The following is a 12,500-nucleotide window of genomic DNA, read 5'->3' as shown; positions in this document are numbered from 1 at the left end:
AGGCATTTAATGAGCCCTGCATTAAAGGCATTTAATGAGCCCTGCATTAAAGGCATTTAATGAGCCCTGCATTAAAGGCATTTAATGAGCCCTGCATTAAAGGCATTTAATGAGCCCTGCATTAAAGGCATTTAATGAGCCCTGCATTAAAGGCATTTAATGAGCCCTGCATTAAAGGCATTTAATGAGCCCTGCATTAAAGGCATTTAATGAGCCCTGCATTAAAGGCATTTAATGAGCCCTGCATTAAAGGCATTTAATGAGCCCTGCATTAAAGGCATTTAATGAGCCCTGCATTAAAGGCATTTAATGAGCCCTGCATTAAAGGCATTTAATGAGCCCTGCATTAAAGGCATTTAATGAGCCCTGCATTAAAGGCATTTAATGAGCCCTGCATTAAAGGCATTTAATGAGCCCTGCATTAAAGGCATTTAATGAGCCCTGCATTAAAGGCATTTAATGAGCCCTGCATTAAAGGCATTTAATGAGCCCTGCATTAAAGGCATTTAATGAGCCCTGCATTAAAGGCATTTAATGAGCCCTGCATTAAAGGCATTTAATGAGCCCTGCATTAAAGGCATTTAATGAGCCCTGCATTAAAGGCATTTAATGAGCCCTGCATTAAAGGCATTTAATGAGCCCTGCATTAAAGGCATTTAATGAGCCCTGCATTAAAGGCATTTAATGAGCCCTGCATTAAAGGCATTTAATGAGCCCTGCATTAAAGGCATTTAATGAGCCCTGCATTAAAGGCATTTAATGAGCCCTGCATTAAAGGCATTTAATGAGCCCTGCATTAAAGGCATTTAATGAGCCCTGCATTAAAGGCATTTAATGAGCCCTGCATTAAAGACATTTAATGAGCCCTGCATTAAAGACATTTAATGAGCCCTGCATTAAAGGCATTTTATGTGATGATAGTGATGAAGATGATGATAGTGATGATGATGATGATAGTGATGATGATGATAGTGATGATGATGATGATGATAGCCATGATGATGAAGATGATAGTGATGATGAAGATAGTCATGATGATGAAGATGATAGTGATGATGATGATGGTGGTGATGATAGTGATGATGATGAGAGTGATGATGATGATGATGAAGATGACCGTCTGACCCATTAGTTACGGTTCTCATTCTAACCCCTCCAGTTGTGATGATGATGATGATAGTGATGAAGATGATGAAGATGATCGTCTGACCCATTAGTTACGGTTCTCATTCTAACCCCTCCAGTTGCTGTATTCAACCTACGTGTGCAGTGCTGCCCGTAGTAGCATTGAGGTGGAGGAGGAGAGCAGAGAGAGGGTGTACACCGGTCTCACTCCCCCGTTTGAGGAGCTGTTTGACTGGGTGGAGGAACACACTCTGACCCTCCTCCTGGAGGCCTGGACGCTGCTCACCACCAGGGACACAGACACCTTCCAGAAGGTGTGAGCCCTTATCGTTAAAGTTTGTTTTTTTAAACACGCTATAGTTTATCTGCCGAAACGGACAGACTCTCCTGTTCGTGCATCTCTCTTTAGTCAGATTCGTAAGATGTGTGTTTTGGTCTGGATGTTTGATGTCGTGGATTCATTGTTACTGCGCGTTCTCTCAGGTGGCTGTACGGGAGGAGACTCGCCAGGTGGAGTCAGAGCCCTACGGAGAACTGAAGACGCTGTACGAGGAGGCTCTACACAGACTGGAACAGGTGAGCTCTATTGAAGTTCAACGCTCCAATGCATGATCTATGTAACAGTCTGAGTAGTAAGTGCTGATCTAGGATCAAGTCCCCACTGAAGTGCTGATCTAGGTTCAAGTCCCCCCTGAAGTGGTGATCTAGGATCAAGTCCCCCCTGAAGTGCTGATCTAGGATCAAGTCCCCACTGAAGTGGTGATCTAGGATCAAGTCCCCCCTGAAGTGGTGATCTAGGATCAAGTCCCCCCTGAAGTGCTGATCTAGGATCAAGTCCCCCCTGTCCCTCTGAAGTGCTGATCTAGGATCAAGTCCCCCCTGAAGTGCTGATCTAGGATCAAGTCCCCCCTGAAGTGGTGATCTAGGATCAAGTCCCCCCTGTCCCGCTGAAGTGGTGATCTAGGATCAAGTCCCCCCTGTCCCTCTGAAGTGGTGATCTAGGATCAAGTCCCCCCTGAAGTGGTGATCTAGGATCAAGTCCCCCCTGAAGTGCTGATCTAGGATCAAGTCCCCCCTGAAGTGCTGATCTAGGATCAAGTCCCCCCTGAAGTGCTGATCTAGGATCAAGTCCCCCCTGTCCCTCTGAAGTGCTGATCTAGGATCAAGTCCCCCCTGAAGTGCTGATCTAGGATCAAGTCCCCCCTAAAGTGGTGATCTAGGATCAAGTCCCCCCTGAAGTGGTGATCTAGGATCAAGTCCCCCTGTCCCTCTGAAGTGGTGATCTAGGATCAAGTCCCCCCTGTCCCTCTGAAGTGGTGATCTAGGATCAAGTCCCCCCTGAAGTGCTGATCTAGGATCAAGTCCCCCCTGAAGTGCTGATCTAGGATCAAGTCCCCCCTGAAGTGCTGATCTAGGATCAAGTCCCCCTGTCCCTCTGAAGTGCTGATCTAGGATCAAGTCCCCCCTGAAGTGCTGATCTAGGATCAAGTCCCCCCTAAAGTGGTGATCTAGGATCAAGTCCCCCCTGAAGTGGTGATCTAGGATCAAGTCCCCCCTGAAGTGCTGATCTAGGATCAAGTCCCCCATGAAGTGCTGATCTAGGATCAAGTCCCCCCTGAAGTGCTGATCTAGGATCAAGTCCCCCCTGTCCCTCTGAAGTGCTGATCTAGGATCAAGTCCCCCCTGAAGTGCTGATCTAGGATCAAGTCCCCCCTGAAGTGGTGATCTAGGATCAAGTCCCCCTGTCCCGCTGAAGTGGTGATCTAGGATCAAGTCCCCCCTGTCCCTCTGAAGTGCTGATCTAGGATCAAGTCCCCCCTGAAGTGCTGATCTAGGATCAAGTCCCCCCTAAAGTGGTGATCTAGGATCAAGTCCCCCCTGAAGTGGTGATCTAGGATCAAGTCCCCCCTGAAGTGGTGATCTAGGATCAAGTCCCCCCTAAAGTGGTGATCTAGGATCAAGTCCCCCCTGAAGTGGTGATCTAGGATCAAGTCCCCCCTGAAGTGCTGATCTAGGATCAAGTCCCCCATGAAGTGCTGATCTAGGATCAAGTCCCCGCTGAAGTGGTGATCTAGGATCAAGTCCCCCCTGTCCCTCTGAAGTGGTGATCTAGGATCAAGTCCCCCCTGATGTGCTGATCTAGGATCAAGTCCCCCCTGATGTGCTGATCTAGGATCAAGTCCCCCCTGATGTGCTGATCTAGGATCAAGTCCCCCCTGAAGTGCTGATCTAGGATCAAGTCCCCCCTGATGTGCTGATCTAGGATCAAGTCCCCCCTGAAGTGCTGATCTAGGATCAAGTCCCCCCTGAAGTGTTGATCTAGGATCAAGTCCCCCCTGATGTGCTGATCTAGGATCAAGTCCCCCCTGATGTGCTGATTTAGGATCAAGTCCCCCCTGATGTGCTGATCTAGGATCAAGTCCCCCCTGAAGTGCTGATCTAGGATCAAGTCCCCCCTGAAATGCTGATCTAGGATCAAGTCCCCCCTGAAGTGCTGATCTGAAAGACAAAACTGATCATAGATGAAGCACTTCTACTCCGAGAAGCTTTTCAAATGTGGGCCTAGATCTCCAGTAAGGATTTGGGGGATTCTCAGTTGAATTTCCTTGATTCCTCGTTTCCTATCTCCTCACAACCTTCAGAAGGAAGTTAGGAGGGGTTAGTACAATTTGAGATTCTCTCTCTCCTCTCTCAGCATGCTGTGGCCCAGGCCTGCAGGCCCCCTCCTCCACCACTAGAGGTCGCCAGGTCTCCAGCTATGTGGTCTGCCGTCCCAGAGAGGTACAGAGGGTACAGGTTGGGCTCTCTGCTAGGACACCGCACGGAGCTACAACACTTCACATCCTTCCTACAGGACAACACCGCCAGGTGAAACTCTAGATCTATACACTTCACATCCTTCCTACAGGTGAAACTCTAGATCTATACACATCACATCCTTCCTACAGGACAACACCGCCAGGTGAAACTCTAGATCGATACACTTCACATCCTTCCTACAGGACAACACCGCCAGGTGAACCTCTAGCTGTAGATAGAGCAGGCTTATTTTACATGACATACGCTATGTGTGGCCAGGTGACCACAACACCATGCTGCTTGTTAGACCTGACCTTTCTGTCATGAACACACCTTCTATCAAACAAGTGTCGTGTTTATCTATAGGGACCAAATCATTATCCCTGGTCATGTCAGTAAAAAACTAAATGATCCTAATGATCTCTACCTCAATGATCTACACCTCAATGATCCTAATATCCATACCTCAATGATCTCTACCTCAATGATCCTAATATCTATACCTCAATGATCTACACCTCAATGATCCTAATATCCCTACCTCAATGATCCATACCTCAATGATCCATACCTCAATGATCCATACCTCAATGATCCATACCTCAATGATCCCTACCTCAATGATCCATACCTCAATGATCCATACCTCAATGATCCATACCTCAATGATCTATACCTCAATGATCCTAATATCTCTACCTCAATGATCCTAATATCTATACCTCAATGATCCATACCTCAATGATCCATACCTCAATGATCTATACCTCAATGATCCATACCTCAATGATCCATACCTCAATGATCTATACCTCAATGATCTCTACCTCAATGATCTCTACCTCAATGATCTCTCCCTCAATGATCTCTACCTCAGTCATCTATACCTCAATGATCTACATTTACATTTAAGTCATTTGGCAGACGCTCTTATCCAGAGCGACTTACAAATTGGTGAATTCACCTTATGACATCCAGTGGATCTCTACCTCAATGATCCTAATATATCTACCTCAATGATCTCTACCGCAATGATCTCTGCCTCAATGATCCTAATATCTCTACCTCAATGATCTCTACCTCAATGATCTATATCTCAATGATCTATACCTCAATGATCCCAATGATCTATACCTCAATGATCTCTGCCTCAATGATCTCTACCTCAATGATCCTAATATCTCTGCCTCAATGATCCTAATATCTATACCTCAATGATCTCTACCTCAATGATCCCTACCTCAATGATCTATACCTCAATGATCCATACCTCAATGATCCCTACCTCAATGATCCCTACCTCAATGATCTATACCTCAATGATCTATACCTCAATGATCTCTACCTCAATGATCTCTACCTCAGTCATCTCTACCTCAATGATCCTAATATATCTACCTCAATGATCTCTACCTCAATGATCCTAATATATCTACCTCAATGATCTCTACCCCAATGATCCTAATATCTCGACCTCAATGATCTCTACCTCAATGATCCTAATATCTCTACCTCAATGATCTCTACCTCAATGATCTATACCTCAATGATCTATACTGCAATGATCTCTGCCTCAATGATCCTAATATCTCTACCTCAATGATCTCTACCTCAATGATCTCTACCTCAATGATCTATACCTCAATGATCCCAATGATCTCTGTCTCAATGATCTCTGCCTCAATGATCTCTACCTCAATGATCTCTGCCTCAATGATCTCTACCTCAATGATCTCTGCCTCAATGATCTCTGCCTCAATGATCTCTACCTCAATGATCCTAATATCTATACCTCAATGATCTCTTCCTCAATGATCCCTACCTCAATGATCTATACCTCAATGATCCTAATGACCTATACCTCAATGATCCTAATGACCTATACCTCAATGATCCTAATGATCTATACCTCAATGATCCTAATGATCTATACCTCAATGATCCTAATGATCTATACCTCAATGATCTATGCCTCAATGATCTTGATGGTCTGTAGCTCAAATCCTAATGATCTCTTCCTCAATGATCCTAATGATCTCTTCCTCAATGATCCTAATGATCTATACCTCAATGATCCTAATGACCTATACCTCAATGATCCTTATGATCTATACCTCAATGATCCTAATGACCTATACCTCAATGATCCCAATGATCTCTACTTCAATGATCTCTACCTCAATGATCCTAATGATCTATACCTCAACGATCTATACTTCAATGATCCTAATGACCTATACCGCAATGATCCTAATGATCTCTACCTCAATGATCCTAATGATCTCTACCTCAATGATCCTAATGATCTCTACCTCAATGATCCTAATGATCTCTACCTCAATGATCCTAATGATCTCTACCTCAATGATCTTAATGATCTATAGCTCAGTTGTCAATGATGTCTATAGCTCTGATGTGTGTGTGTGTGTCTACAGTATACACCTGGCTTGCTGGCAGGACATAGAGAATTACAGGAGAATCCCCCATAAAGACAAGGCCCAGAGAGAGGACAAGTCCAGACTCATTAAGGACAAATACCTCAATAGAAAATACTTCTTTGGGCCTGACAGTCCTGCCACCAGACAACAACAGGAGGAGGTAACGTCAGTCTCTTCTGTGATGGTGTGTGTGCTTTTGTGCGTGTGTGTGTGTGTGTGTGTGTGTGTGTGTTTTTATGTCTGTCTGTGTGTCTGTCTGTGTGTCTGTGTGCGCGCCTGTGTGTTTTTGTGCATGTCTGTCTGTGTGTTTTTGTGTGTGTCTGTGTGTGGTGTGTGTGTGTTTCTCCTCTAGGTGATGCGGGTGGCTGGGGGAGACTGCTCCATGACCGTCTGTGTGTGTGTGTGTGGTGTCTGTGTGTGGTGTCTGTGTGTGGTGTGTGTGGGTTTCTCCTCTAGGTGATGCGTCTGGCGGGTGGCTGGGGGAGACTGCTCCATGACCGTGTGTGTGTGTGGTGTGTGTGTGTGTGTGTGTGTGTGTGTGTGTGTGTGGTGTGTGTGTGTGTGTGGTGTGTATGTCTGTGTGTGTGTGGTGTGTGTGTCTGTGTGTGTGTGTGTTTCTCCTCTAGGTGATGCGTCTGGCGGGTGGCTGGGGGAGACTGCTCCATGACCGTCTGTGTGTGTGTGTGTGTGTGGTGTGTGTGTGTGTGTTTCTCCTCTAGGTGATGCGTCTGGCGGGTGGCTGGGGGAGACTGCTCCATGACCGTGTGTGTGTGTGTGTGTGTGTGTGTGTGTGTGGTGTGTGTGTGTGTGTGTGTTTCTCCTCTAGGTGATGCGTCTGGCGGGTGGCTGGGGGAGACTGCTCCATGACCGTGTGTGTGTGTGTGTGTGTGTGGTGTGTGTGTGTTTCTCCTCTAGGTGATGCGTCTGGCGGGTGGCTGGGGGAGACTGCTCCATGACCGTCTGTGTGTGTGGTGTGTGTGTGTGTGTGGTGTGTGTGTGTGTGTTTCTCCTCTAGGTGATGCGTCTGGCGGGTGGCTGGGGGAGACTGCTCCATGACCGTCTGTGTGCTCCTGTCCTGGTGGACATTCAGGGGATCATCAGGAACCACATAGAAACAAAATGGCTGCCTGTCTTCCTGGCGACGCCGGAGTTCAATGAGAGACAGCAGCAGAGAGTCAGGGTAGGAGTCCAGGGTCTCATCTAGCCAGCTCTCCATCTGCTTGTATCAGGGGGGTTACAACCTGACCTACGAGGTCCGGACTACTGACCGATCAACTGGCTTCTAGGTCTAAATCAGTCCCTGATTGGAGGAGGACTGGCTTCCTGGTCTAAATCAGTCCCTGATTGGAGGGGGACTGGCTTCCTGGTCTAAATCAGTCCCTGATTAGAGGGGGACTGGCTTCCTGGTCTAAATCAGTCCCTGATTAGAGGGGGACTGGCTTCCTGGTCTAAATCAGTCCCTGATTAGAGGAGGACTGGCTTCCTGGTCTAAATCAGTCCCTAACTAGAGGGGGACTGGCTTCCTGGACTAAATCAGTCCCTGATTAGAGGGGGACTGGCTTCCTGGTCTAAATCAGTCCCTGATTAGAGGGGGACTGGCTTCCTGGTCTAAATCAGTCCTTGATTGGAGGGGGACTGGCTTCTAGGTCTAAATCAGTCCCTGATTAGAGGGGGACTGGCTTCCTGGTCTAAATCAGTCCCTGATTAGAGGGGGACTGGCTTCCTGGTCTAAATCAGTCCTTGATTGGAGGGGGACTGGCTTCTAGGTCTAAATCAGTCCCTGATTAGAGGGGGACTGGCTTCCTGGTCTAAATCAGTCCCTGATTAGAGGGGGACTGGCTTCCTGGTCTAAATCAGTCCCTGATTGGAGGGGGACTGGCTTCCTGGTCTAAATCAGTCCCTGATTGGAGGAGGACTGGCTTCCTGGTCTAAATCAGTCCCTAACTAGAGGGGGACTGGCTTCCTGGACTAAATCAGTCCCTGATTAGAGGAGGACTGGCTTCCTGGTCTAAATCAGTCCCTGATTGGAGGGGGACTGGCTTCCTGGTCTAAATCAGTCCCTGATTAGAGGAGGACTGGTTTCTTGGTCTAAATCAGTCCCTGATTGGAGGACTGGCTTCCTGGTCTAAATCAGTCCCTGATTGGAGGACTGGCTTCCTGGTCTAAATCAGTCCCTGATTAGAGGGGGACTGGCTTCCTGGTCTAAATCAGTCCCTGATTAGAGGGAAACTGGCTTCCAGATACATATCTATATGTTATATGGCCTTCTAACTGTTGAATGCTATGTGTACAGTATAGCTACGGCCCTAAGCCAGGCTAGGTACTGTAGAGACATCAGCTCTGCCATGTGAAACCTCTGTACATTACCTCATCAAGACAGAGAGAGAGAGACACAGAGACACAGAGACACAGAGACACAGAGACACAGAGAGACACAGAGAGACACAGAGAGACACAGAGAGACACAGAGAGACACAGAGAGAAAGAGAGACACAGAGAGACAGAGAGACACACAGAGAGACACACAGAGAGACACAGAGAGAGACACAGAGAGAGACACAGAGAGAGACACAGAGACACAGAGAGAGACACAGAGAGAGACACAGAGAGACACAGAGAGACACAGAGAGACACAGAGAGACACAGAGAGACACAGAGAGAGACAGAGAGACAGAGAGGTGTAGATACTGCAGAGGACCAGAGGTGTCTTGCTGTAGTCTGTCTCTGTCCAGCAGTACTGTGTTTCTGACTGCTGCTCTGTCCAGTCATACTGTGTTTCTGACTGCTGCTCTGTCCAGCTGTACTGTGTTTCTGACTGCTGCTCTGTCCAGCTGTACTGTGTTTCTGACTGCTGCTCTGTCCAGCTGTACTGTGTTTCTGACTGCTGCTCTGTCCAGCTGTACTGTGTTTCTGACTGCTGCTCTGTCCAGCTGTACTGTGTTTCTGACTGCTGCTCTGTCCAGCTGTACTGTGTTTCTGACTGCTGCTCTGTCCAGCTGTACTGTGTTTCTGACTGCTGCTCTGTCCAGTCGTACTGTGTTTCTGACTGCTGCTCTGTCCAGCTGTACTGTGTTTCTGACTGCTGCTCTGTCCAGCTGTACTGTGTTTCTGACTGCTGCTCTGTCCAGCTGTACTGTGTTTCTGACTGCTGCTCTGTCCAGCTGTACTGTGTTTCTGACTGCTGCTCTGTCCAGCTGTACTGCTGTGTTTCTGACTGCTGCTCTGTCCAGCTGTACTGTGTTTCTGACTGCTGCTCTGTCCAGCTGTACTGTGTTTCTGACTGCTGCTCTGTCCAGCTGTACTGTGTTTCTGACTGCTGCTCTGTCCAGCTGTACTGTGTTTCTGACTGCTGCTCTGTCCAGCTGTACTGTGTTTCTGACTGCTGCTCTGTCCAGCTGTACTGTGTTTCTGACTGCTGCTCTGTCCAGCTGTACTGTGTTTCTGACTGCTGCTCTGTCCAGCTGTACTGTGTTTCTGACTGCTGCTCTGTCCAGCTGTACTGTGTTTCTGACTGCTGCTCTGTCCAGCTGTACTGTGTTTCTGACTGCTGCTCTGTCCAGTCACTGTGTTTCTGACTGCTGCTCTGTCCAGCTGTACTGTGTTTCTGACTGCTGCTCTGTCCAGCTGTACTGTGTTTCTGACTGCTGCTCTGTCCAGCTGACTGACTGCTGCTCTGTCCAGTCATACTGTGTTTCTGACTGCTGCTCTGTCCAGCTGTACTGTGTTTCTGACTGCTGCTCTGTCCAGCTGTACTGTGTTTCTGACTGCTGCTCTGTCCAGTCATACTGTGTTTCTGACTGCTGCTCTGTCCAGCTGTACTGTGTTTCTGACTGCTGCTCTGTCCAGCTGTACTGTGTTTCTGACTGCTGCTCTGTCCAGCTGTACTGTGTTTCTGACTGCTGCTCTGTCCAGTCATACTGTGTTTCTGACTGCTGCTCTGTCCAGCTGTACTGTGTTTCTGACTGCTGCTCTGTCCAGCTGTACTGTGTTTCTGACTGCTGCTCTGTCCAGCAGTACTGTGTTTCTGACTGCTGCTCTGTCCAGCTGTACTGTGTTTCTGACTGCTGCTCTGTCCAGTCATACTGTGTTTCTGACTGCTGCTCTTCCAGCCTCGGGGTGAAGACGGGGTGTCCGACCAGGTCTACCAGCGACACAGGAACAAGAGAGAGGTGTGGAAGGTGATCTCTGGTCCTCTGTCAATCTTTTGAACGTCATAGAGCAACACTAGGAAAACCTTTTTTCACATCGTATTTGGGAAGAAATTAGGTTGTCAAAATCTATTTTGGCGTGTCAGAAAAAATATATAGGTCCATTATAATTTATTCTAGTTTTCTAAAATGTTGCCCATCCATGGATCTAGAACATCATATCTGGAGACTTCTATGACCAATGTTCTTCCTCTCTGAGTTGTTCCTCACCTTAAAGCCTCCCGGCTGATTGTTCCTGCGTGTTTAACCGCTCCTCTCCTGCAGCAGGTCAAGGGGACGTGGATGACCTCTGCAGGGGAGATCCTGGCTCTCCGGAGGGCCCTGCTCAACCCCGTCACGTGTCATCAGTTCGGGCGCTTCGTCTCGCTGAAGGGAGACTTCCTGGAGAATGACATCCTGTTCTGGTTGGAGGTCCAGAGGTACAAGGTAAGACTGAACCAAACCTTCTGTTCTGGTTGGAGGTCCAGAGGTATAAGGTAAGACTGAACCAAACCTTCTGTTCTGGCTGTAGGTCCAGAGGTAAGACTGAACCAAACCTTCTGTTCTGGTTGGAGGTCCAGAGGTAAGACTGAACCAAACCTTCTGTTCTGGCTGGTGGTCCAGAGGTAAGACTGAACCAAACCTTCTGTTCTGGTTGGAGGTCCAGAGGTAAGACTGAACCAAACCTTCTGTTCTGGCTGGAGGTCCAGAGGTAAGACTGAACCAAACCTTCTGTTCTGGTTGGAGGTCCAGAGGTAAGACTGAACCAAACCTTCTGTTCTGGTTGGAGGTCCAGAGGTAAGACTGAACCAAACCTTCTGTTCTGGCTGGAGGTCCAGAGGTAAGACTGAACCAAACCTTCTGTTCTGGCTGTAGGTCCAGAGGTAAGACTGAACCAAACCTTCTGTTCTGGCTGTAGGTCCAGAGGTAAGACTGAACCAAACCTTCTGTTCTGAACCAAACCTTCTGGAAGGAGGTCCAGAGGTAAGACTGAACCAAACCTTCTGTTCTGGCTGTAGGTCCAGAGGTAAGACTGAACCAAACCTTCTGTTCTGGCTGTAGGTCCAGAGGTACAAGGTAAGACTGAACCAAACCTTCTGTTCTGGAAGGAGGTCCAGAGGTAAGACTGAACCAAACCTTCTGTTCTGGCTGTAGGTCCAGAGGTAAGACTGAACCAAACCTTCTGTTCTGGCTGTAGGTCCAGAGGTACAAGGTAAGACTGAACCAAACCTTCTGTTCTGGAAGGAGGTCCAGAGGTAAGACTGAACCAAACCTTCTGTTCTGGTTGGAGGTCCAGAGGTAAGACTGAACCAAACCTTCTGTTCTGGCTGCAGGTCCAGAGGTATAAGGTAAGACTGAACCAAACCTTCTGTTCTGGCTGTAGGTCCAGAGGTAAGACTGAACCAAACCTTCTGTTCTGGTTGGAGGTCCAGAGGTAAGACTGAACCAAACCTTCTGTTCTGGCTGTAGGTCCAGAGGTAAGACTGAACCAAACCTTCTGTTCTGGCTGGTGGTCCAGAGGTAAGACTGAACCAAACCTTCTGTTCTGTCTGGAGGTCCAGAGGTAAGACTGAACCAAACCTTCTGTTCTGGCTGTAGGTCCAGAGGTAAGACTGAACCAAACCTTCTGTTCTGGTTGTAGGTCCAGAGGTACAAGGTAAGACTGAACCAAACCTTCTGTTCTGGCTGTAGGTCCAGAGGTAAGACTGAACCAAACCTTCTGTTCTGGCTGTAGGTCCAGAGGTACAAGGTAAGACTGAACCAAACCTTCTGTTCTGGAAGGAGGTCCAGAGGTAAGACTGAACCAAACCTTCTGTTCTGGAAGGAGGTCCAGAGGTAAGACTGAACCAAACCTTCTGTTCTGGCTGTAGGTCCAGAGGTAAGACTGAACCAAACCTTCTGTTCTGGTTGGAGGTCCAGAGGTAAGACTGAACCAAACCTTCTGTTCTGG

The 12,500-nt window shown here is 47.8% G+C and overlaps 1 protein-coding gene across 1 annotated transcript in view; it reads left to right on the top strand.

Moving 5' to 3' along the window:
• The window catches only part of LOC135519837 (regulator of G-protein signaling 22), a 36,542-nt gene that overhangs the window by 21,058 nt on the left and 2,984 nt on the right, over positions 1–12,500 (top strand). The window contains exons 12-18 of the mRNA XM_064945044.1: positions 1,245–1,439; positions 1,609–1,701; positions 3,821–3,993; positions 6,360–6,522; positions 7,378–7,542; positions 10,472–10,540; positions 10,835–10,996. Of these exons, the coding sequence (XP_064801116.1) occupies positions 1,245–1,439; positions 1,609–1,701; positions 3,821–3,993; positions 6,360–6,522; positions 7,378–7,542; positions 10,472–10,540; positions 10,835–10,996 (1,020 nt within the window). The remainder of the gene's footprint in view (positions 1–1,244; positions 1,440–1,608; positions 1,702–3,820; positions 3,994–6,359; positions 6,523–7,377; positions 7,543–10,471; positions 10,541–10,834; positions 10,997–12,500) is intronic.

This window comes from Oncorhynchus masou, chromosome 29 (assembly GCF_036934945.1).
Source record: "Oncorhynchus masou masou isolate Uvic2021 chromosome 29, UVic_Omas_1.1, whole genome shotgun sequence".
Classification (NCBI taxonomy): Eukaryota; Metazoa; Chordata; class Actinopteri; order Salmoniformes; family Salmonidae; genus Oncorhynchus; species Oncorhynchus masou.
The sequence above is the reverse complement of the archived record's forward strand: the minus strand, read 5'-3'. Positions and strand labels throughout refer to the sequence as shown.